This window comes from Lipophrys pholis (assembly GCF_963383615.2).
Source record: "Lipophrys pholis genome assembly, chromosome: 7".
Lineage (NCBI taxonomy): Eukaryota > Metazoa > Chordata > Actinopteri > Blenniiformes > Blenniidae > Lipophrys > Lipophrys pholis.
This window is the reverse complement of record NC_137638.1, coordinates 24478028-24504074: the sequence shown is the minus strand read 5'-3', so window position 1 is coordinate 24504074 and position 26047 is coordinate 24478028. Positions and strand designations below refer to the sequence as shown.

General features: G+C 43.3%; 1 protein-coding gene across 5 annotated transcripts in view; it reads right to left on the bottom strand.

Moving 5' to 3' along the window:
• pbx3b (pre-B-cell leukemia homeobox 3b) overlaps window positions 1-26047 on the bottom strand; it is a 56348-nt gene that overhangs the window by 5511 nt on the left and 24790 nt on the right. For 3 of the 5 annotated variants that reach the window (XM_080467094.1, XM_080467095.1, XM_080467091.1), the window contains exons 3-5: window positions 5623-5864; window positions 4474-4664; window positions 3313-3448 (exon numbers count right to left, since the gene is read on the bottom strand). In XM_080467094.1, coding sequence (XP_080323220.1) covers window positions 3313-3448; window positions 4474-4664; window positions 5623-5864 — 569 coding nt within the window. Of the gene's footprint in view, window positions 1-2460; window positions 2491-3312; window positions 3449-4473; window positions 4665-5622; window positions 5865-26047 lie in introns of all 5 variants that reach the window. The other 2 variants (XM_080467092.1, XM_080467093.1) reach the window with 1 other exon arrangement.

The following is a 26047-nucleotide window of genomic DNA, read 5'->3' as shown; positions in this document are numbered from 1 at the left end:
ACGTCTCTGTGCTCTAAATCTTTAATATCTAGGCAATTAAAATTAATGACCATTCAGGCGAGGCCCACTGTTGGCAGGGTTTCCTTGACATCAATTGTTTGATGGGTTTACCTAGAGGTTAAACTAACAAGCAAGGTTTAATTGGAAGCAATGAAAGCTCTGGCCATCATCCTTTTTACTTAACCTGCTTAGAGTGGATTGTAGAAGCAAAGACGATGCAATATTCTCGATCTTTTAGATAGCTAACGGTGTGCCCACAAACCCCTGACAATTACAGAAAATCTTATTCTAAATGCTCATCTGTCTGTTTAATTTGGCAAAATGTTCATGCAAACAGTATATAAAAGAAATCTACGTTTATTAAAATGTTACTTGTAGCCAGTCGTGGTTTTTGCACATGACAACATATTTTTTATCATTAAGTGTGACTCGATAGAAACATACTATACACCAACATAATATAACGTTACTTTTACAAAATTAAGGAGTGATTAGTTAAAAATATGATCCGACTGATTCATAACAAAAGTTGAAACATCATCTGTTTCTTCTTATTCTCTGGATTAATGAGCTGCCTTATGGCTGCAATCAGTTTTTTTTTCTACCCACTGAACTTTAGTGATTCTAAGCTTCAGCTCAATGCTGGACGAATGCATGGCATTGGACGTTGTGGAACTCAATCTCTAGAGCAAATTCATTTCTTTATCTCTTGGCCATGCATTCAGTTAACTCCTTTGTGTGGCAAGAAACATGTTGTGAGACTGGATCGCCTGACATTAATTGGCTCAAGAGCAACTCTAATGACCACACTTGGAAGAAAATGCTGGTCAAGCTGTGCCATTTTTAATTATTCATAATATCTCATTGTATTTCAGGACAATGTTACTCTTTAGTTAATATATGTCAGCATGCGATCCATCACCGTTTCTATCCGATGTCCCGCTGTCAGCATTAAACCTTCCACGCACTACAAATAATCTAAATATTGTCACGTGTCACTTCAAAGACGACACCTATAAATTATAGCAATGTAAATGTATCTCTACATTCAAATGACAACCAATAAACAGTCAGAGCGATTTTATCAGAGGTGGCCTCTGAAGCATCAGGGCACAAACCACAGCCTTCATTGCGATGCACATGCAAAGTGACAGTGGAAATATCACTGAGTCCTGCATGTCGAGACCGCAGGTAGGTAATACAACAACCTCAGTACATCATTCCACCTCAAATATTCGCTATAAACAAGCACGATTCAGTCATAAAATCAGACACAAAACAGTCAGATAATAATGTAGTTGTTCATTCAAGGTTATCACTGCAGCATTTTAAGGGCATCAGAAATAACAGACAATATGAAAAACAGAGTCTGAACTGCGAGGGTCTGGGTTTGCTCTCGGGGAGGATGACTGTGCATCACATGCATTTTAAATGATCCCCGCTGAAATGATGCAGGGTATTTCATCAGTAATGATGTATCGAGCAAAGCCGCACAGCGATATTGGCATACCATTCACAACGGATGGTGTTTACTTAATGAACTACTTGTGCAATCAACAAAGCACTGCAAAAGAGTTTCGGGGTGTTTGATAAATTACTGAGCCGAGCCCTCAGAGTGACCAGAGTGAGCGGTCTGTGACTCTTGAAAGGTTCGGCCACGGTGAAGGATAACACACTTACAGTACACCCGGCACTGTGTCGAGCCTCTGACTTTGTTACTCACTTAAACTGAGCCAAAGCACTAAGAATAAGTCAATAAGAATGTCTGCCGCGGCCTCCACTTGTCGAGGAGTACGCCACTAATGGGGCCTGAGATGAGTTCAAGTGAATTTTTAAAAGCCCTCTAATTTCTGCACGGACCGATTTGTTCTCATGGGAACTGCTACAGTGGCCTTATTTTTTTTTGGGGGGGGGGGGGGGGGGGCTCCATCTGTGAAGGCCAGTCAGTGGCTATTTCTTTTGCTGCTGTAAAGCACACAGTGACTGCGAGGCAGGGGCAGTTAAAAACCAAACAAACAAAAACTAAACAAACAAAAATAAAAAATAAAAAAAAAGAGTGCAGTTTTAGAATTCAGGAGACCACACAGTAAGTCAACAAAAAAAAAAAAAAATGTGGTGAACAATAGTCATACAGTTAAATTCCATGTGACACATTTGTACACACATAATGTGGTGATGTATGAGTGCAGCGTGACAATGTACATCAATCAAAAAGAGGCTGTGGTCCTGTGTGAGTAAAACGTGGGATGTAAATGCCGTAACAATTTCATCCACTTCTGTCGAAATGTAAATCTGGACTTCAAATACTGTATTATAACATTAACATTATTCCGTCAGTGTGCGGGAGGGAGGTTCTGTGCAGTGGAAAAAAAAAAAAAAAAAACTATGAGGCTATTACATACATAAACATAGGAAGTACAAAAAAATGAAAACAGTGTATCAGGAGAAGTTATGACATACCTGTGATACTGTGATGGTGCTTCCCACCCCCTGAAGGCAAAAAAGAATGGGCTTTTACAGTATCTGACTCTTCATGACTACACTCAATATACCCCTCATCACCCCCTCCCCACACAGACAAAAACACTGCAGATTATTGTATAGATTCACGTTTCTCTGATATTGTGTCTCATGAGGACAACCACAGAACAATAGAGTATGAAAAAAAAAATCTAGATAGTAGTCACAGTCATAGCAGGAAAAGAGCGCACAGGATCATAATACTTTGGATGTGGGGTTTAGGTGGCAGAGATATTGCCTTCAGGTTTACCCAACGAGGAGGCTTTGACATTTAGAAAGCGGAAAAGTTGCATCTGTTCAGTGTTAAATAGACCTGTGAATTAGCAGACTTCTACAAGGTCACTTTAAGAGCAAACAGAGGAAAATAAATACGCTGTATTGTGCAATGTCTTGAAGCACCAGACTTTAACTGCTCTTCTTAAAGTAATGAATGATGCCATTTTTTTTATTTTTTTATTTTTTGACCTGAGCGACTGACCAGGCAACAGAGAGAGCGCACATGGTGGATGGGAATGAGCGGGGGAAATGGCAGGGGACCCTGTGTTGGGGCAGCTAAGAAAGGACAACATAGTGCTTTGATTGAGGCTAAGATGATATAGGCCTCCCCTCCCTGTGGCCCTGCTCTGACTGACTGGGGCCAGCCTTGACTGAAGCATCATTAGGCAGTCACAATGTCAAGGTTAGCAAAGGACATTGTGTCTTGATGGTGTGACCTACAGTAACTATCCCTCTGGGCTTTACCCTTTCCCATCTTCATTACCCACCAGATACTGTTAGATGAGCACTACCCACCTGGGAAACTGTGATGCTGCACTTCTTGGCCAGCTCCTCTTTAGCCTCCTCGCTCGGGTAGGGGTTGCTGAGGTGCGAGTAGAAATATTCATTCAAAATTTCTGTTGCCTGCTTGCTGAAGTTTCGCCTTTTCCGCCTGAGTGGGGAGCAAAACGAGAGAAAGGCCGAGCAAGCCTATTAGTGAGACCAGCATTAACTCATCCATTTGGATTGCACAAATTGCACAATCAATCTCACACATAAATGGTGAAAATAATGAGGAATGGGCACTAAGGGCCCTCAGGAGCAGAATATCGTGTCCTGCTCCAAGAGTCTCGTCGACACACAAAAGAAAGGACTCCGACCAATAGAGCGGCGAGCGAGCACACACACACACACACACACAAACAAACGCGCACGCACGCACAGTCACCAAACACATACAATGTTTAATTTGGTCTGTTGCTCTGCAATCTCTAGTCCAAGCGTGTAATGTGTAGAGTTTAGCGCAGCGGATGGGTGGGCTTCGTGATGGAGCGCAAAGCCCAGTCGGAGTGCATCTCGGTACATTATAGAAATCATGGCATGCACAGTTGAGCATTGTTCCTGAAGTGCCACAGCCCCAGGGATCTCCAGCAGAAACAAGCAAACTCTAACTAGATCTGGGTCCCCTTCCCTCCCAAGGGCACTACTTATCATGTTGTTGAGCATTTGCTTATTTTGCCTTGTTTACTGCGCTTCACACAGGCAGTGGGCAGCAAATGTGCTTCCACTTGGCTTGTTTGGCTCCAACTTGTGTCGCTCTCCGCGGAGCCTCACGCTGCACCACACTGTTAGTGATTAGGGTAATCCACAACACCTGCTGATGACCTCCCCTCCATCCATTACACACGACTTGGTCCCCATTTCATTTGGTCTTAACTGCTCTCAGGTGTGAGGGCATGATTGTCTTGGAAATGGATAATGCATGGAATATGAACATAATTAAAATCATGCATCTCTGCAGCGCTCACACTGTGTGCTGTGCTAGAAAAGTGAGAGAAACTTCAGGAGCTGCACGCAGTCTAAAAATGACCTTCACCCACTGGAGTTACTTATGTGGGTCACACGGCAGCGATGCAGCGATGCAACGTTCAACATACAAAACACACACACACTCATAAACAGGCACGAGCCACTGACCTGGCATCAAGGAATCTGGAACGGAGGATCATGACAGCCTCACAGGTGCTTTGCTTCAGTTGCATCTGGATGGAGCTGAATTTGCGGTGGATGATTCCCACCATGCGCTCAATCTCTTTAGGAGAGATGGGCCGCGTGCGAGACTGTTCCCTCAGCAGGTTCATCACATGGGTGGTAAATTCGTTACACGCCTGCCAAGAGAGTGACAAAAACAGCCAAAATGAGTTCTGTAAAGGTCCCAAATCACAGCCACCAAAAGTCTGACATGTCTCCAGCTCGTTGATCAATATTCTTAAGTTGTAGACATTTTTCACATATTGAATGAGTTCATTATGCACAAGCCTTTTTGTGCTAAAAGCCTCACCAGAGTGCACTGTTTGCTTATAACTTAGATGACATAATCGGTGAAGTCATCTCTGAATAAATGCCGATCTGCAATTTGGCTTGGCCTTAATGCAGAGTGAATTTAAACAGCTTTTCGTTAAACCAGTAGTTCATACATGATTAATTAGAATAACTCATTTACGTAGTGCACACTTTAGCTCATTACTCTGAGTAAAATTCGTTAAGTATTTACATTTAGATAATTAAAACCTGGAAACACCCTTAAGAAAGATGCATTTACTCCAGGCGAAGTGTTGTGTGCCCCCGCATACCCACCTCCTCTCTCAGAGAGCACAGAGTAAATTAGTCTAATTTACCTCACTGGCTTGCTGAGGCATCACTGTTACACCTTCTATTTTCGCCCATAATGCTTCTGTGTTTAATGGCAGGCTCAAAGTGCTAGGTGAAGGAGCCGATCATACTTTCATTTAACACAGATGACTGGGGCACTCCTTTGGATCGCTACCATCAACCACAACACACTAATTATTAATACCACTGCTCTTTTTGCAGGACAATATATCCTGTCCCATTATGCTCATTCATACCGCTATTTCCATATTATACTGTTGTGAAGCTATGCAAAATATGAAATATATCCTGAGAGGTCCAGAGGAATGTGAAGTAAAATTCAAAATAACAGGTAATGCCGTGGCTATTTAAATCCTTCAACCGTGACAAACATAACAGTTAAGTGCCTGAAAAGCACACGCAGGTAACCTTTCAAAGGCAGTCTAAATGTCGATCTTGGAAAGATCCTATTACCTGTTCGTATTTCTCCAGCTCTGTGTGGTAGATCTGTCTGATTTGGGTCAGTTTGGCTCTGTAGTCGGAATGTTCGATGGAGTTGTCGGCTGCTCCGCCCGAGGCCGCGGCAGCAGCTGCGGCGGCGGCGGATCCACCGCCTTTCTCTGGCCCCGCCACTCCTTCTGCCAGCAGCATGTTGTCTAAACGCATGAGCTGCGGGTCTGGCGGGTCCTCCTCCTGGGCACCACGGATGCTGAGACCTGCAGCAACACATAAACAAGGGGACAGTTTCAGCAAAATGCCATTCAGGCAAGACAACAACAACAACAAAACACAACAGGATTAAAAGAAAATAACAGATCAAATAGGTCCTTGATGAATTGTTAAATGCCATTAAAAGTATTAGGTCTACATAGTCTGCTGTACTATAGTGCTTCCCTTGCAGGTACGAGCTGAGTGCCTCCCGTGTATGTGCAGTGTTCCTGTCGACCATGTCTATGCCTGTTCTCTTTTATTTACACACTGCACTGCACACTGTGTGTACGGGAAGGCTGACATGACAGCAACATCCATAAACTGACAAATGCTCAATGGTGAAGTGGCACTTCTACTTTGTGAACGGATGCTAAACAGAAAACTATACCTCCAGTAAGTGTGTCTGTCTTTCACACGGTGAATGCTGGGTACTGCAGAAAGTAACTGCTGCTTTCCCTGTTTCTATTTGCCTCTAAGTATTTGGACCTTGCAGTTCTCTGACGCTCTGATTTAGGAATATTTTAGGAAGGAGTAACAATTGCGCGGGCAAACCGAATGTCTACGGGCGGCAAATTGAGGCAGAGCCCATCCTATGCAAAAGGCTCATTTATGAATTCTGTTTTTGTTCTCAGATCCTGCTGTTTATTTCCTCTGGTTTTTTTTCCCGCTCTCGCCAGGCTGTCAGCGAGTCGTAATCACACAGCAGATAGCATACATGCACACCTGGATGCACTGGCAATGCAGCCACAACGGCAGCCTTTTTCTGAGAATAAACAAACAAAAAAGAAAAAGAAAAACACTGCGGGTCAGAATTACAGCAAAAACAAGCACAAGCAATCCACTCTAGTAAGTGGATAAAAATGTGGCTCAATGGGCAGTAAATACTGAGTGGCTACTCGAACATTATGATTACCAGAGTTGTTTCAATTCAATAATCCCTCCCGCAATTCAGGGATTTTCAACAGCTCATTACAGCTTCATTAAGATATGGCCAGCCTCTGGATTCTAAATAAGAAGATTAGTGGCTCTATTGTGTCAGCCAGTAGGCATGCAATCAGAGAAGCCCTTTTACCATGCTCTGACTGGCTGACCCTGCAAACCATCGGCAAGAGTAAATACCAGAGAGAAAACTCTTCTTTTCCTCTGTATGTCTTATAAACACAATCCTGGATTAAAAAAAAAAAGGAAACATATTGCAGCCACTTCTCTGATGTTTTCGTCTCTGTTTGTGTTTTGTTCAGCTGCAGTGCCACTGAAAAAACAAATTTGCCTCTATTTATGGATCGACTGGCTTTGAGTCTTTTAGGTGTAATGGTGTGAGAGGAGTGGATGAATGTGGCTATTTGTGTTGGAGACATTGAGATGCTGGACAAGGCTCCATCAGGCTTGCAGAGCCAAGCCATCCATGTGGACAATATGCCGCTGCTCCACTAACCCTCATCCACATCACACTGCATTTGCACAACTCCACCCAAAGCTATCGTTCTGGACAGACTCGACTGTTTCTATTCCAGTTTGTGCAGCATGAAACAAAATGGCACATGATTCAAATGTTGACTGACCAGATGCCTGACTACATATCTCAACATGCCCTAATAGCTGGTGGTTTATCTGCCACAACGGTTCATATTTTTCTAATTCAGTATTTACTCCCGCGCTCTGATTCAACACAAGCTCAGCAGGCTGCACTTTCCTTTGTGCTGCGGGTGGTGGTAAGTAGGTAGGCACGTTTTTCATGTCAGGTATATTAAATATAACTCTGGGACGCAGCGTACATTTCCACACCAAACCCAGTTGTCACTTTCACTCCACTCACTCTATATCCAGGGGAAATGCAGCTGAGGGAATTTACAGGGCTTTTCAGCTAAATGGGCATAAATCACTGGTTTCATTCAAACTAAATAATCACAGGCCATAAAGAGCTACTTGTCTCTTACCATATATTACCACAAAGTTCCTGTGTGCAATCCAGTGGCCATTCACAGCAAAGGAAAACAGAGCGAGACATTAGAAAGTGACATGTAATCCTGTTAGTCCACTGACATGTGGAGTGGCCGTGACATTTTTATCATACGTGTCTATTTCTATTTGGGAAATCAGCGGGATAAAAATGATTACTGTGCTGCTCTGAGAAGCAGACGGCCCTGCAGGAGTCCACCAGGGTGTATTTGTGCCACGGCAGCTCTGGCTGGTCATTTATAACACATGTTGGGAGGGATGACACATCTGTCTCCAGCACATAAATGCAAAAAATTAAAAAAAAAAACACACACACAGAAAAACCCACTATTTTTGTCCAGCTGTCTCTTTCAGCGCACCTTTGTTGTGGGAGGCTAAAGATTGTGGATTCCCCGCCTGAGCTCAGCATCATCACACAACTCCCACAATATAAGCTCGAGGAAGATAATATCTTTAATTTGCCGTATGGTTGACAAATCTGTATAGTAACCTGCAATTCCACAGTCACATTTCTAGCACTGCAATGCTGCTTTTCCTGCACAAATCTTTATCCTGTTATTGTCTGATGATATGGGTATTAAAACAAGTTTGGGCACCCAAGTTTAGCTCTAATCCACCTCCACAGTCAAAGTGGGATTAATCTCAGTGCAAAGGGAAAGTGTGGGAGTCGTGTCACCTTGGTGAAAAGCCTGCGAGCAACAGGAACTTGAGAATGAAAAATCTATATATGTCCCAGTTATTTCCTGATGATGTATTTAATTAACAGAACACATTTAATGGTGTAAAAGGAAAGCAAAACTCAGAAACTGTGATAATAACAATAATGTCACATGTCCTTAATCGGCCTCATTTGTCATTCAACAATACAGGTGGGGCAGCTGGGAAAAGCACTTGCATATGTGATTGTTCCTCATTTCTCTTCCAAAGCTGAGACAAAAGGAGACACTGTGATTAATCCATCCCTATCACTCAGGGGTGGTTCTTCTTTTCACATTTTACAGGTTTCACCATTATTATCTGATCCAGGGAAGTAACAAATTTGACAGATAAAGACAATGCACTCCTTTTCTCTCATAAAGTCTCTGCTGTTCTCTGTTTATAATCATTTCCGGTTCAGGGCGGTTGTCTCGTACATCATTCCCTGCTTGAAGCCCTGACAGTGATCTGAGCACTGCCTCGGGCCTCTCTCCTTTCCTCCCACCTCTTTTCCCCTTGTGCCCTCTTTTATTCTGTGGGCTTAGCTGACCTTTGGCCTGCTGCTTGTTTACTCTCATCACTGAAGTGTGAGCAGGAGAGCCATAAAGGCAGAGCCCTGCTGGGTTAATGTGGCCTGCTGAAGAGGGAAGAGGTGGCTCTGGGCTTCTCCACCTCATTCTGCCGCACTGACTGCACTGTCAGCCAGCAGACGACACACTGGAAGAGGGGCACTTCCAGCAGATCAAATCCGACGTTCTCCCTTTTCGTTTTGCAACATCTTTCTTTCAATAAGAACCATTTTTGAGATAGTAAGCACTTTTTTGTCGCGGTAACATGAACCTTCCTGTGTTTGACGATACACACGCTGGTTACTTCCACCACTGTTTCCAAAACATCCCGTTCATTACAAGTAACCCTGACCTCCTGCAGCTACCCTTCTGCACAGTGCCTCCAGTGAATGGCTCCAGCCACGTATCGGCACTCTGTTCATCTAATTGCATTGATCCACAAAGGTCTCCCAAAGCTAACTAATCGAAACAGAATTTATTTTCTGTCAATATTTGCAAAGGTCATCTCTCTTAAAGCTGTGGAGTAGACCATGTGAGGAGAGAGGCGTCTGGGAGAAGGAAGAGGAGGCGGAGGAGGAGGAGGAGGAGGAGGACCGTGGCATCTAGCCTGTTACTGAGGCTTGTCCAAGGTGAGCTTTTACTCGAGCTTGGCACTCAGGATCCGGGGCTTCTAATCCACCGTGTTATTAAAACCCGCTGCCAAAGCAACACACTAGAGACTACAGAGGGCTTAAAGTATCCATTTCACAAAGAGGCCAGTGTCACTACAGCCGCGTTCCACGTCTCCTTTGACTTCATATCATCTTCTTTGTCGTGGCGCCTGGATCAGTAACCTTCAGCTCCAGAAGCGGAGAGCGAGATCAAATTACCATTGAAAATCTTTTGTTCTGACAAATGAAACATAAGGATCCTCTTTCATCGATGTTCTTAAAGGCTTTTTTTTTTTTTTTTAAGGTTGGCCTACATCCACATGGCACAAAGAATCTGAGAAAATGCCTGCAGGCTCTCTCTTGCATGTACAGTAATTAACATGCCATTAACACATTAATACACATTAACTATTCCCAATGTTAATGGCAGAGTAATTACCATACCTGATACCGCACTGTGGGGAAGCCAAAGTACATTTGCCACTTTGTGTTTCACTTTCTTTGTTGAGTGAGTGAGATGAAAAGATTCATTTTGGGAAGATGGCTTGTTGTTTTTCTTCTTCTTTTTTCCAAAATCCAACTATCTCTTTCAACATGTGCTTGCAATGTCGCACTGTGTTCCCAAGACAGTAGACAGCACCGTTATAGAGATGGAGTAGTAGCTCTGATTTTACTAGAGAAATGTCCAAAAGGTGAAGAGCTCTCCTTGTGAACTACTAAGGATTGGTTTTAGAGGTGAGGCTACTAATACTGGAGGGGACAAAGAGCGAAGTGATTAAATGCTGAGGAAAAGAAGACGAGCTCTAAACTGGGGAATCCCTGTCTGGAATGATGATGTATTTCCTCCCTGTGCGGTGAGTGATAAGCTAATCAGCCGCGCTGACAGTGAAGTGTTACAGCCCCCCAGTGCTGGGTCAAGACTTCTCCCATCATACACCACCAGCACACACTAAACAGACAGCGGATGGAGGTGGTGGTGGGGAGTGACAAAAAGTGGCTCTGGTCAGAAAAGAAGATCTCTGTCAGTTCAGGTAGCCTTTGTCCCTCGATGATGATGAGCCCCCTCCCATAAAGCGAAGGCTATGACAGCGGTGGTGGGAGTGAGGGCATGACGGGGGTGGGGGGGTGGGGGTGGGTTGCCACTCTCGACCCACGACGCCAAGACATGCGTTGAGTGGGGTGGGAAAGGGGGTGGGAAAAGACAACCCAAACAAACATCTTGAAGACATTTTGCCAGGCACACCAAAATTAATCACTGTCCCACGGTGGCACTGACATTTGTGGGAAGTGACACACAACATGACAGACTAGAGGGAAAGGATGAAAGGAGACTGAGAGAGGGTGGGAGGGCTGGGTAAACAAGAGCCACTGTCACTTGCTGTGATCATGAGTGCATGTGTGTGCGTTTGTGTGTGTGTGTGTGTGTGTGTGTGGGTGGGTGTGTGTGAGTGTGGGTGTGGGTGTGTGAGAGAGATGTGTGCTTTTGTGTGTTTATATGTGGACATGTGAGCGCCCACTTTGTTTCCTGCCCTCTAAGACTCGATATGGGCATACGGCCAAGTGGTGTAGTGATGGCTGACCAGGCCTGGCGGTGGCGGCCGCACGCAGCGGTTGGGGAGACTGGCCAAATGAGTGGACAGGACCTCCGCTACAGATCAGCACACTGACTGACCCTACAGGACACATACAGCATGGGGCTTCAACATAGGGCCCACATGGTTCACATGGTCTGCTAGTCACAGAATGAGACACAAACACAGACACACCCGTGTGTTTTTCAAGCGGACACTCCAGTCCTATGACGAGGGCAACAAGGCAATTATACACAGTACGTTAGCAAAAAGAATATTTAAATCCTGTGTATTCACAGGGACTTTGAGTTTAGATCAGTTTGAGACCGTTATTGCATTTCAGGTTTTAATATTTCATTTTAACCCCCTATATTGTGTTAGCATGTTTGGCTTATTTCTTTTCTTCACTTTCATTTTATATTTCATGTATTGATGGTCTTTAGCTGCTAGCCTCAATTTGCTGCAAAGGTAGGCTGATTTGTTATTCAGACCCCAAGCAAATAATGCAAATGTGGCACTGAAAGCCACTTATGAAATACCCAAAGGCAACTAATCACTCCTCCTCTCGTTCCAGCCTTTCTGCAGCCTCCTAATTAGAAGATGGAGATTGCATGAAACCAGGTCACACAGCAGGTCTTGTACACACCGATAACCAGGCAAATACGCCGGCAAAAACTTCATCCAGACAGCAAGCCAAGCGTGCATTATTTTAAAGGCTAGAGGTGAAAAAGAAATAATGCTATTCAGGTTATTAATCCCATATATTTCACTGTATGCTTCTAAAGAAGGATTTAGGCTTAAAGCATTTTGTGAACGTGCCGCCGTATTTGCGTGTTTCCCAGTGTCTGCATCTGTGCATGTGCATACGTTCGCCGCTGCATGTGTGCGCGTGACGGCTACATGTGTGCACGTGACGGCTACATGCTCACATAAACAAAGAAACGGCATTGGTAGCATACAGCCAGCCATGATCCACTGCCAGAGAGATTATTCTTTGCAGTGCCATTTCTGCAAGAGAGTTGACAGTCCATCATTTAGATTTTGCAGTGTATCCACGAAAAGGCTGAATTGCCTGAAGCAGAAGGAGCTGCTCTTTCCTTCAGTGTCTTTTATAGAAGAGAATTCAGCTTCAAATGGTAAAGCCAGAATCCTTTGCTAGCTGTGCTAGCGTGCGAGGACTCTGCTACGAGGCAAAATGAGGTTACGACACGGGAATGAAGCTGCGCTTGACGTGCCGATTCTCTAAGCATGTCTCGGTGAGCGCTGATAAAGTTCATAAAAAAACACATCCACCTCCAGTATTTCGGCTTGAACGTACTAGTCCTGTTTGTGGATGCATCCTGAGTCTGAGGTTTGTCGCAGGTTACTGCGAGGGTCTACATAGTGTAGTGCAAAGAGTAGCTGGGCAGATCAGGTCCAGGCCAAACAACAGCTTGTGACAGAAACAGGCCAAAGAGGATGTTGAGACACGCAGAGACTTAACAGGCAGCCGGCCTGCCATCCACTCTTTTTCAGCTCTCCTTATACTCAACACATCACTTTGAATTCATCGCAAGTGTCTCTCAAAGAACGCGGCAAGAAAGGAGTTTCACATTACCATAAGAAAGGAGCAAAATGACTGTGGCATGTTCCCAGCAAATGAGTGAATGATTGGCTGCGGGAATATCATCTCCCCCATTTCATTTGACCAGCTGAATAGTCTTATTGTACACCTACAGATAATACGCTACATTTTTTTTTTTGTTGTGCAATACAAGGAAGCCAAGAAAAAAAGAGGTTATTCGGAGCTAATTATTCCCAGCATGTACTTTACACATCATTTAATGAGTTATACTGGAGGTGTGGCCATTGGCTGTGACTTGCTCGCCCAGTTATCCAAGATGAACCGTGCAATCTCCCTCACGTCACCGCTGTCATGTGTACCAAATCCCCCTCCGCATCCAATTCGCTGCTAGAGCTTCACTGGAGCAGAGACAAGGCGCCACTGAAGCAACACAACAGCTCCCGTAGCGTCTCCACACACCGGCAAGGGAAGGGTTTGGTGGGGGGGGGGGGGGTGAGGGGGGTGGGGGGAGAGGGGGTTAGAGCTGGGAGCTCACTCTCATAATTACAATAATTAACAGTTGCAGATTTAATTGGAAGGGAAGGCATTAACAGGAGGAACATTGTGGTGGCACTTGCAGAGGGAACCTTTGCTGTAGGAAGCTTTTGTCTTCTCTGTACCTAATGGTGCCTCGGCTACAGTTGGCGAGTGCTGACACAACACAACGCAACACAACCAGGCTGAGGGTTCAGACGGTGGGGCTTGTCAGGACTCAGACTGGAGGCAGATAATTAGGTGCCAGGTTAATGAGAGCACGGGCTCTTGATGGCATTTGGTTACTGTATGTGGGCAATTAATGACTTTGTTTTTGTGTTTTTATTGCCCACTTGAGTGGAAAACATAATACATTATTCACCCCGGGCCTGTGCGTGGTGTTTGATGGAGTAGCTGTGACTCTGGCCGGAGAAACTCTGGCCACGGCCAATAGTTAATTCAAAACAAGACATACTATACAGAGTGGAGGTAATCTCAGTTTACTCATGGCTACTGCGCTGCGTGACCTTTTCAGAGCGTATTGCCTCATGTCTTCAGCGAGGATATTAAAAACTGCAAAGATGTCAAGCAAACATTGAAGTTGCAGGCCAGCCACAGGACGGTGTAGCCACAAACAAATAGCAGAACAAAGAAGCCAAACCCTGTGGCCATAAGTGTTCAGTTAATTCAGCGTATCACATTTCATAATGTATTTGTGAAATTCCATACCCCCTGAAAAGCCCAGCTTTCATTCGAAAGGATTTATTGGCAATGAATCCACTGAGAGGTCTTTAGACACCCTCTTCTTTAGCCCAACCACTTGACGCCTCCTATTTTGGAGTTAGTTGTTCTCTAGCCTGTGGTGGCCAATTAGAGTGCTATAAGATAAATGGGCACCCACAACTTTGATGTCCATCTTTTTAATAAGCTTTGGTTAAGATGACATCTGTGTGAAAGAGTTCAATATCTTCACAGTGGGAGAGAAAAGAGGTTTATTTTAAAATGAAATATCATGTAAATACTGCTGGAGGTTTAGGCTGGGCGTGGGGGATCACAGTGTCGGCTGTGACTCTGGCGTTGGCATTCATTATCTTCCACTGCAGTCGTGCAGATTAGTCAGCGAAACATGATTTTTAGAGCCTTGTGAAATCTGTGCTTTTATATTTTCCAATGAGCCTCAGTATAAACAAACAAACAAACAAAAAAAAGGTTTACATTATGATTTTATAAGCAGCATTCATTCACATACTGTACAAAACCCCAAGCAATATTTTTATATCCATTAAAACACTCTGAAATAACTAACTATCCCACATGCAGAAGCCATTGAATGAAATACAAGTGTAATAATAGAAAAGTGTAACAATATCTAAAATGGTGGGGTAATAAAATGGTGCATGAGTCTGTATGAATGCAGGAGAGAAAGAGAGGTGGAAAAAGAGCATATATCTAACCTAGCCTGCGGACGTGCTCCTTTATATGTGTGTGTAACTCAGTCAGGAATAATGTAAATGTCTGGAGAGTCTTAAGACTGAGCAGGCCCGTATAAAAGCACCCTGTTTCAGGCTAGTAAAACAAGTCAATAAATACAGCGGAGAAGCCAGTGCTGTCTGCTGCACTCTCCTGAATGAAAACAGAGGTGAACTGCTTATTTTCAGTCTGGCACCAGAGGTTGACAGCGGCATTATGGGCGCTCATACATTCTGACTATCACTCGTCACAAGCTATATCTGTCAACATTACACTCAAGTGCGTTTTAGATGTAAAACAAGCGTGCTCGGGGAGGAGTATTTATGACTTGATGCGGTCAGCTGCTAAATGAACTAAACGCTTCCTACAACAGTGGCTGACCACGATTGTGATGTTTTCAAAATACTTTTCTTTCTCTCGCCATTCATCAGTTTGTCATTTTGGCTGATTCTCACGGACAGAACAAACACACAAAGTATTACGAGCTCAGCCCCTGCTAGGTTGGCACTTACTGTGGGAGAAAGGCAGCTCCAAATAGGAAGCCAATGACACAGACTCACACAAAATGGAAACACCATTAGGTAGGCAAACACTTCACTGCAATAACTGCTACCTGATTACTGGAGGAAAGCGCAGGCATGGTTCTCCTTTTTTTTTTCATACTGTGTCAACACTTTGGGAAAGCAAATATTTCAGTGACTACCCTCCCTGCACTTTAATCCATATGGTGCATTCTGTTTGTCACCACAGATGTTACACTCCCAGGAAGGCTTTTTAGAATAGGAAGAGCTACTCTCTCCAAGCTACACAATGAATACACAGAGGTCACACACCATATCACACCGGGGCCAGCGTCAATCCTTTATTAAATTACCTGGCTATCTTATTTTCTGTCACCACACTGATATGAGGGTTATCTTTTTCATTTATGTAGCGGATTTTCAGAGGATTATGCATTAAAGATTAAGGGTGTGTATACCCAACACCGCGGCACAACAAAATGCAATAGCTCAGACAGTACATGGCTGATGTGTGTAAGGAAAAGGAGGCGCCATAAAACAAATCTTCAGCAGCCAGAACCGGACAGGGTTTATTCTCCTCAGACAATACAAGCTGTGACTATACAGAATGTTTCAACCCTAAAATACTGTGGTAAGCAATACAAATCCCTTGGACAAAATGAAATGTATTAAACATGTGGATTTCATAAATCTCCCTTTCCTCGGTGTGGGTCAGAGGTATATTCACTGTAGAGCTCAGCAGGCATTTTTTTTTTTCTCTCCCCCCAGCATTGTTACCCTGAGTCGCAAGTGCTCCGAGTGGTTTCAAAATGAATGTCAGCAAAAGCTGCACGTGTACGGCAAACAGCATATCCTCACAGTAAAATGGTTCAAATCACTTACCCCTGATACTTTATAAGAGTATTACAGTGGTGTGGGGATTTAAAGGTCTGCTATGGAAATGTTACAGCTGGAATAGTGAAGCACGATCTACATTATAGGAGTGAAATACACCAAAGATGAACAGTTGTGGATAGTTTTGCAGGCTCACTCTCCACACTACAGACAGTGAATTAAAAAAAAAAAAAAAGGCATTCAGATTCGAGCACAACACTGTTAAGCACCCAACTGGGATCCCTTTAACCTTGAGCAGCATACGAAAGGTAGAGGCAGCCCAGGGCTATGGGGGACTGGCGACCACAACTCCCAGTGCCATGCTGCTCCACAGTAGGGGCCCAACAATGCCAGATTGCCAGAGAGGCCAGAAAGAGGTGGCACTACAGCGTTAAGCTGGAGCTGATCATTCATCTGCAGCAATGCCCATTTAAGTTGCTCCATTATCTATTTGTTTTTGTTTCCCAAAGCCTTCAGTTCTGGTAACCTAACCGAGGAGAAAGTGAATCCACGTTCACCTTGTGGGTGTTCGAGCATCTGTTGGTGGCTTGCTCGTGAGACATATCTGCTAATTATTTAGCAGGCTTGATGGATAATATGTGATCGTTAAAGATCAGGAGAGCTAAGAAAAGGCGGTAATTATCATTGCTTTGTGGCTCTCGCTAATAAAAGGACTATGGAACAGCAAGTGGCATGGATACACCATTAACGACTGTGTTTTTCTACATGCAAACAACTGCTCTGGTATTTTGATTTGCTTCAAACTAATAGCTAGTAAATAGGGTATGAATGATGTATGAATGCTGCACAGTACATAGTTCTGCTTTGTGTGGGGGGCCAGGGAGAAAAGATGAATAAAGATGGATGATAAATTGGTGTGTGAAAAGGATATTCTTTCCCTCAAGCTCGCGCTACAGCTGAAGCAAAACAAATAATGAAGCCTACAACCTATGAGTCACTTCAGCCCCATTGAATAATTCAATCATTTTTGTGACAGCTGACGATTACTTCATCATCACATAAAGACAGATTAAAAAGTTGTCAAATTAAATATTAAACAGGGACTGCGGGCAGCTGTAAATTTTTAAAGGAATAACATAGATTGGAGATGAAATGAGGCACCTATATGCATATTTGATGCTATAAGGAACAAATGCATATATTTCCTCCAGGCCACCTACTTTGTAATAAAAAATAGTGAGTGTATCGATGTGGTAATGCAGCACAGCGGAAATGATATGAAAGAGAAATTGGTTTTACATAATGATGTCAAAAGGAATATGGCTCTGCATGGTCATGCGGAATAAAGATAAGATTCTCTTTCTCCGTGAGTGAATATTTTGCTAATGGTTTCTTCATTTCCTTAAAGAATAAAGACGCAGCCTTTGTGCAAACCTTGAATGAGATTTCTATTGAATGAAGTTAACATTTATCTTTCAATGGCAGAAGAGATCTGTTGAAAATACCCATGTGTGGAGCAGAATGCTCAATGTAAAAGCTTTGTCATCTGCTGAAATAAAGAGAAAGTGACAAGTGACAGTAAGTGCTATCACATTTTCAGCGGAAGGAAGGTTAGAAGACAACAAAGCCGTAAAATTCAACGCGGAGAGGGTTAAATCTCTATGAAGAACACAGAGGAGACCGCATTTCACTAAGTCGGCATCGATTGCAGTAAACAATGAGTGATCAATACGAATATAAAAGGCTCCCCCCCTAACAAAGACCTACATGTAGATTTCATATATCATATCTCGCAAACGGACAGTGTTTTCTCAAGACCGTCGAATTAGCAGCAATACGCATTTCTAACGCACACAACCCTCCGATCAGCACCACAACACGGATACACTCCTGTGTCCGTACACACTTACTCATGCAATAAGCATCATTGTCACAGAGCCTTCTTTTCCAAATGGTTCAGCCTCCACCATCTGCAGGCGTTCCCAGACACACCGCTTTGAGTCTGCCATAATGATGCATGACTAAGTACAGTTAAAGTGTTGCAGTCTGTTGGCAAAAAGCAGTCAAGCACTTTGCTATAGTGTCACTACGGATAAACCATACAGTTGAAGGTTGACGATGGATAAAAGGCACTGACAGGCCTACTGATGTGACTCTGCGTGTGTGTTTGTGCGTGTGCTGGTGTGAATTCACATGTGTATGAGAGGTTAGAAACCATGGCACAGCAGATTTGTAAGTGTACTTAACTAGGATGTGAAATAGGGTTGGACACAGTGAAATAAAATGCTGTGCCGGGGTGTGTTGGAACTGGGACACAGGTTTAAAGTTATTCCCTTTGCCAATAAACAAGCATCTACCTCTCCGACTGTGGTTTTATAAGAATCACAGCCTCATGGGTTTGCTAATATCTTTTGTTACACACATTTCTCCAAATCGCTGTTAGTCAGCACAATATAAAATGGTCAAATGCAATACCGGAACATTATTTTAACAGCTCTCCTTCATCCACTTGGACTGTTTTTTTCTGAAAAGTATTTTGCTTTTGAATTTCTGACTTACACAGAAGGTTATTACTTGGGCTGGAAGGAACAGCCCTCGCACTGGTTATTAGGCTTTGTGCACCTTATTCTTTGTGGTGAATTTAGCGGTACGGGATCCGAGGCTCCCTCTAAGCTCTGAGCCCAGTCACTTCTCCAGAACACTTCACGGTAGAAATTCAGCATACAGTGAATACAGAGGAGACAAAGAACTCTCCCTTATACTGTACTCTGTTTGCCAAAGTCTTTAGTGTCAAAATGCTCCGCAGACTTTGTTGCTGCTTTGTCGAGCTCCCCGCTGCAGCCGCTTTCATGTAAATGATCTTGAATGTTATTTTCTAAAGAATGCATTTTAAAGAGAAATTCTCATTTCTGCCTCTGCATCTTGTCACAAACCCTTTTCTCTTCTATCTCCTCCCCTCTCTCCCGCTCCCTCCTGCCGCAGCCGTAGACTGCATAATTGATGCAAATACTGTCACATGTGTCAGGAGTGGAGGCTCTTCTAGTTTACTTCTGTGCTACACTTTATCGGAGAACATTAAGTGGAGAAAGCAGCCTCATGCCAGGGGTGGAAAATCAGCTTGTCAGTGGTCTCATTCACAAAGCCATTTCTTCGGGATTGTTTCATCAAGGTGATTGAGAACAAAAAAGTACGGCGGCAAATTCCAGCTTATGTTTAGAAGCCCTGCCACGTACATTATTTATATTTGTTGCCCACCCCTAGCCTCTCTAGCCATCTGAATACATCATTGCCTAATTCTTAAATATTTCTTCAGATTTCCTCCTATTTGCACAATATCCTTTCCACATCAACCACGGCGAACCATTAGGCCTGTAACGCATGCTTTTTGTGTGTGACACAGACCTGAAATTATAGATAACGGCTTTCAAGGAGTGCCAGGGCATGATGGGAGCACCGTAATGGTTGTTGAGTGACTGGAGTGCAGTCAGAGACAGAAACAGGATTTCATTTACAACAACTATACAGGAGGAATTATGTAAAATGGTAACATTCCATGCCATTTAATGAGCCATATTCACTAATGTCTAAGTCTATGGTCTGGCGGTAATAAAACGCACCGCCTGCCAGAGCTCTGCCGCTACACTGTTTCTGTCTATTTCCAGCTCTGTATGAAACAATGGTGCATAACAGAACAGGCAGACATTTGCAGTTCTTTACCCTGAGCAGTGAATGCTCTGCCTTCAGACAGAGTGAGGCGCTTGTCTGCTACCCTTTTCCCTCCTCCTCTTTCACCCGTGCTCTCCCTGTCCTCTTTCTTTTCTCTTTTTTTTTTTTTTCCTTCCCTGGCCCTAGTCTGTGCCACAGATTAAGTGACTTGATCCTGCAAACATCTGAAGAATTCAGCTCCACAAAGAGGTCAGACAAAGGCCAGGGGATAGCCTTACAGGTCCTCCTCCATTAGCAGATCCACAGAGGTGTCATCAAGAGGGCTCTGCAGGCAACAAAGACGCCCCGAAACGGGTAGATTGCCAATTGATGTTTATCTCTCCCCTCATTTTTAAAACCATCACTGCCCGTGTCTACTTGGACGTGTGACATCTGAAATTAATGGGAGGAATTGATTAGTTCTGCACTGAGTAAATGTCAGACGAGTTGTATAAGAAAACAATATATTTTTGGACCGTTAAATGGAATCGTACATCTTTGTGAAATCTTCACAGCTTGTTTTGGTTTTTTTTGGGGGGGGGGGCGATTTTTTATTTAAAAAAAATTTTTTTTTTGCACAAACAAGTTCTCACTTGTGAACTTGCGACACTCAAGCCAAGTAAGCAGCAAGTGCTGACTGTCTCTTTGTTTACACGTCTCTTGATATAGACAAACAAAAATACCCCATATTTTCCAGGCAATAGCATTCACAAAGGATATCTGGGGCTCCAAGAAAAACATTTCAACTGTAATAAGCTTTCTCCATGAGAGTCTGAAACATTTCAGAGGGCTGCTTTGAAGCTCTCACTGTGTTGACTGTTCATATATAGACAGTGCTTGGAAAGCCGGAGCGCCATATCGCTGTAACCTCTCACTGCTTCTGCATTAATAATTAATTGCCAATGTGAGTAAACACCACTGTAGATACAAGGATGCCCCTAACAACACAAACTGCAGTGGAGATTGTGCTGCTCCCACTTAAAGAGGCATGCTCAACACATTTAGCTGAGTTTGTGAATATACGCTAATGCCGCGCACGTCAAGAGGACAATTCTCGCTATTCCTGTGTAAATATCTAAATACATGATAGGGTAACGTGTCGCATTTAAAAAAATGTTTTTTTACTCTGGACGATTTGATTAATTCACACAATAAAAGATGTGGCGACTGAAGCAGGTGGGTTCCCTCTTTTTTTGCCGCAGACTCGATTGTCTACTCAGACCTGCTCAAGAGAAGATTTGGAGGTGTTGCCCGCGTACAGTTACCCTTTAGCTTACAGGCAACACGCTGTGAGTTTACAGCTAACACAACCTCATTTATATTACTTATGGTGAGGAATGTATGCGCGGCGCCTGTGGAACATGCTGACCTTGTCACTGTTAGCAGCATCTCCCCGCGTTAGTGAGGAGCCTCCTCAGGTATTGTTACCCAACCGCTCAACGGCTTCCTGCTCGTGCTTTATATATATAAATATAAATGAGAAACTGAGGGGCCTCGGAGTATGGCAGCCGAACAGTTGCTTATTGAATGGGTGAGCAACATAACATGCTCATTGAGCTTTGATTAAAAGATTTTATTACACATGCAGCATAAGCTCATACCGCAGCAAAGTGTAATATCTGGTTCTGAACACCCAGCTAGTTTCTGAGTACAAGAGAAACGAGAGGCTGTAATATATAACGCAACGCATCCACTAATCATATTACTATGGCTGCGTATGCATCACCAATGAAGCTTATTTAGCTTTTGGTAGTGGAATATGACCAGCAATTCAGAATTCAGGAGAAAGGAGAGCGTCTTTTATCTAACTATAAATCCTCATTATTTCTAATAGCACTTCTGAAGGCTAAAGAGTAAAGCAGAGCATGTTCTCTTTATTCTTCAGTCACTGACAGACATGGCCAAGCACTATGGGTTAATGTAATATCACAGTTGGATGCCTCCTCAACTCACTTACATTCCCTGTTAGCTTAAAAGTCTTTCTATGGGAAAAAGGAAAGGAAAAAGTATGCAATGCATGAAGGAAAGGTGCATAACAGCAGAAGGCCCAGGACTTACACCAAAAAAAAAGAAAGATATTTCAAGAGCCTTATAAGAGGCACAAATTTGATCGGTTAAAACCATATTATAGATCAATTTAAAATTGAACACATTATTGTTATAGTTTACATCTCATCAGAAGAAGACAAAAGACTAAAATATTCCCATTTGTGACGTCCACAGCCCCATTTTGTTGTGGGGGGAAACGTTGTTCTAAGAATAGAAAAATGGACTGTAAAAAGTCCATGGTTCATCTACTGAGACTGGCATATCAATTAGGATTGTGAATAAGAGTGTAATTGAAAGCAACAGGAGCAGAAAGAAGCGGAAATTCATCAAGGCAAGCATGGAAAAGCACAAATGAGTTCCGAGCGAGACACACAAGAGCCCTGTCCCTATTCTTCTGCTCTGTCTTTGCCCGGAACAGATCCACCTAATCTCTCCCACCATTACCAAACAATGAAATCGGCAACCAAACAACTCTGCCCGCTGTAGTTTCCTCTGATAATTCCAAGCGGGCTAATTGTTTTATTGGAGGTACAAATAAATATTTCGTGAACTGTCTCTCTTTACAGCCACAGAAGGGTTATAAAGTCCACATTAACAGCACAAAGGGTGCTCCGGCCGGCCGCCTCGGGGGCTCCAATAAGAGGTAAATCTAGTTTTACAAAAGTGGGGAAAGAAGGAGCTCACTGTGTAGCATTCACCAATTACTATTTGCTAATCAGTCACAAATGGTTGAAGTGGTTCATCACCTTTTAGTGTGTAATTCTGAGCAAACTGAGAAGTGGCGCTGAGGTCAAAGGTCACCTTGCTGGGACATTTATAGGTAGTTTTATTGGGTGTGCCAGTGCTGTGTGCTTGTGATTGCTTTGCAGGGACTGGCTCACTGGCCACTAGCATCTGTGTCTTTCTATACTCTTATCTCTGCTGGCAAGCAGGCACACTGGTGCAGGCCTGCCATACAATCATTGTACCATGGCTCCACTGCCACTAAATGGCACGTTCTCCCAGCCCCAGTCCTCCCGTTCCTAGGCACGGGCTTCTCCAGCTGCAGCCTAATTTCCTGTGACTTGCCTAATTACTGTAATTAAGGATTAATTGCCATTAATTATTCACACATAAGCTCATCGCAAATCATGGGGTAAATGTCTTATGAAAGCTGCCATACAAGCCATGTATAAACACACTAGGATGCTCCAGGCTGCTGAATCGATCACTCAGCCCTCCAGCAAATCTCCACGCCACACTTAGGAAAACAGCGATAACTCTCCCCAAAATCAACAGCCCATCCAGGTGATGGAGGAATCAATTCACATGCTTTATTCATCTCAGCCACATTCGGCTGCTTCCAATAATGCTTCCAGGACTTCCAAGGCATGAGACAGACAGAAAAGTGTCTGTGAAATATGTTGTAAACACCAAGAAAACTAATAAAAAAAAAAAAAAAAGGCTCTGATGTTCTCAGAGACAAGACAGGGCTGGTAAATGTTGTGGAGGAAGGATAAGTAGAAGCTAATTCTATTCTAATCTGCTTCTGACATCTTATCCTTGATGTCAGCATCATAACAATCAGTCAGATAAATCTGCTGGCTCAGCAAGGAGGTGAGCAACATGAAACCGAAGTAGAATGTGTCATGATTAAGGTCATTACCTGAAAAACAAAACAGAGGAGGCGGGAGATCTGTTCATAGCACTTTGTTTTTCCTTGCTTCTCTGAATTTTCAGAGGTTCACTCGAATGTAAGGGATTGATTTTGGGTCAAGGAGAAACATGCCATTAACCTCTCTTGAGAGAGGCTTTTATCTCTTGACACGAGTGATGTCTGGAACCTTCTAGCTTCTGGTGGGAGACAAACTCAGACACAGCACAGGCAAATATTTACACTCGCCGATACTCTGCCAATTCCCAAGCGTTTTTTGGGGAAATACTTCTGAAGACTTCAGCGTCATAAAATCATAATAATGGCTATAATGTAAATCTGCTGAGCATGAAATGTCTTCCAGGGACCTGCATGCAAACAGTATTTAAAATGAGACATTTTTACAAGGCTTTAAATCAGCATTGGAGCCATGTGTTGATAGAGGGAGAGAAAAAAAAGAAGAAGTAAACTGTCTGGTGCATCGTACCAGGTCTGGGAGACCTCACGGAAATACCACAAACTCTGTGGTCACACACAAAGGCCAACTGTTATGTCCGAGATCATGCCGCTGCACTGACGCTTGCATCACACGTTTGCTCCTCCGTCTTTTATTTGCACAAACACTGGTCACTGAGGAAGAAGACGACGTGATGAGTGGAGACTAATTGCCGGACCAAAGGCAGATGTGGCAGATTAATGCAGGAAATGGCTTCATTTCGGGGACACAAGTTTTGTGTATTTGATTTAAACATTTATGTTAATGGACCTTCTGGCAGCTTCTTAATGCTCTACACTCTGTAGTAAACAGCCACTTTACAAATCCATCATTGAGCGATCCTGCAAAAAAAAAAAAAAAAAGAAAAAAAGAAAAATCCAAGCTGCACAAGGAGAGGGGAATGGGTAACACCATTCCAGATCAAGACAAGGGGATAACAAGACTTCAGACATACACAGGCAGCTTGAGCCAATGCTGGCAAAATTTCCTCCGATCAGCATTATTGCAGCCAGAGTTTAATTTATAGAGCTGAGCCGGTCCTGTTTTATGCGTTTGTTAGATTAATGTGCAGAGCCATACTTTTTTACTGCCATAGTCTTTGATCAAGCTCAATTTATTGGGATTAACCTGAGGTTCAAGCGTAGTCTATGATCCATTTCAAGTCATTACATGAAGCCTCCACTTTCTGCAGCTGCCATTGGGTCCCGAGTAATTAAAATTAAACTCAAGTTCAGGCTGTCAAATCAGTCTCCCGATCATGATGATTCCTTCAAAACAACATTCTATTTCCCCCTCAGTTTGCACCAACTTTTATACCTTGCGACTTTGCAACGGGCTCCTTTATTTAGTGTGTGTTAATTGTTACCTTAAAAGTAGGCAAGTGCTGTGATAAGTGCCGGTTTTCACAGAGACTCGAGAGAAGTGCCTGATTGTGCCTCGGTGTTAATACGGAGACGTGTTGTACAGTCGACGTGTCACCACTCAGTGTGTCAGCATGTGAGTTACGAGACCCCACAGCCTGTGTAACTTTGTGTGGACCCCGCTGCCCCCACACATTTCACACTCCCACCTCCCTCGGCGTGACACCTCCCCGCACGCACACGCATCATCGCGTCATTGATGCCTAATTGATACTTCCCTATTTATTGTCACCTTCCCTCTCTGTCAGCTGACTTGGCTCTCCGTGTCGCTTTGCATTTATGGACTCCCGGTTGCCTTGATCTCAGTAATTAGAGTTTATGTGCTAATTGGTGTAAATACAAAGATGGGAGTTGCAGGCGAACACTTCACACCGCAGCTATAAATTGTGGCTCTGATAAGTGTGGGTTGCAGCGCTGAGGGGATAGCAGAAGTGTCTCTAGGAAACTGATATTTCTGTCACCAGCCCTCGTCCTCCTTTACGTATTCAAGGTGCAGCGCCGTTTTAATAATATTTAGACAGCTTAAGACATCCTCGCATCCCCTGGCTTTGAAAGTCTCATTTACCTTTGGATGTCAAATATAACTTTCATCATTTCAAGACTAAGTCGTCAACCTAATTGTCAAGACATGACAATGTTTCTAGTCTGGATTATAAATAGATAGTTGTACCATGATTTCTATTGGCTCTGGACCCGTTTCATTCAAAATGAATAACATTTAATTAAAAATGTAACCTATATTTTTAGAGATGTGTGCTGTGGAATTACTTGTCGCAGTATGTGACACCTGAAATAATCACGTAACTGGTAATTGTTTTTCTGTGTGGTGTCTTTTATGTAAATTGTAGTTACTTCACAAAAAATAAACATTTATTTTAAAACTTCTTAATTGAAAACGACCAAAAAAAATCAACTGAACGCAGCAATGCAGATATGAAGACATGTGAAAAACTACCTACAGAAAAACAGAAAATGACTATAAGCTGGGCCTTTCGAAATAGGAATTAGTAGAAGTTTGATATTAATGGAATGACAATA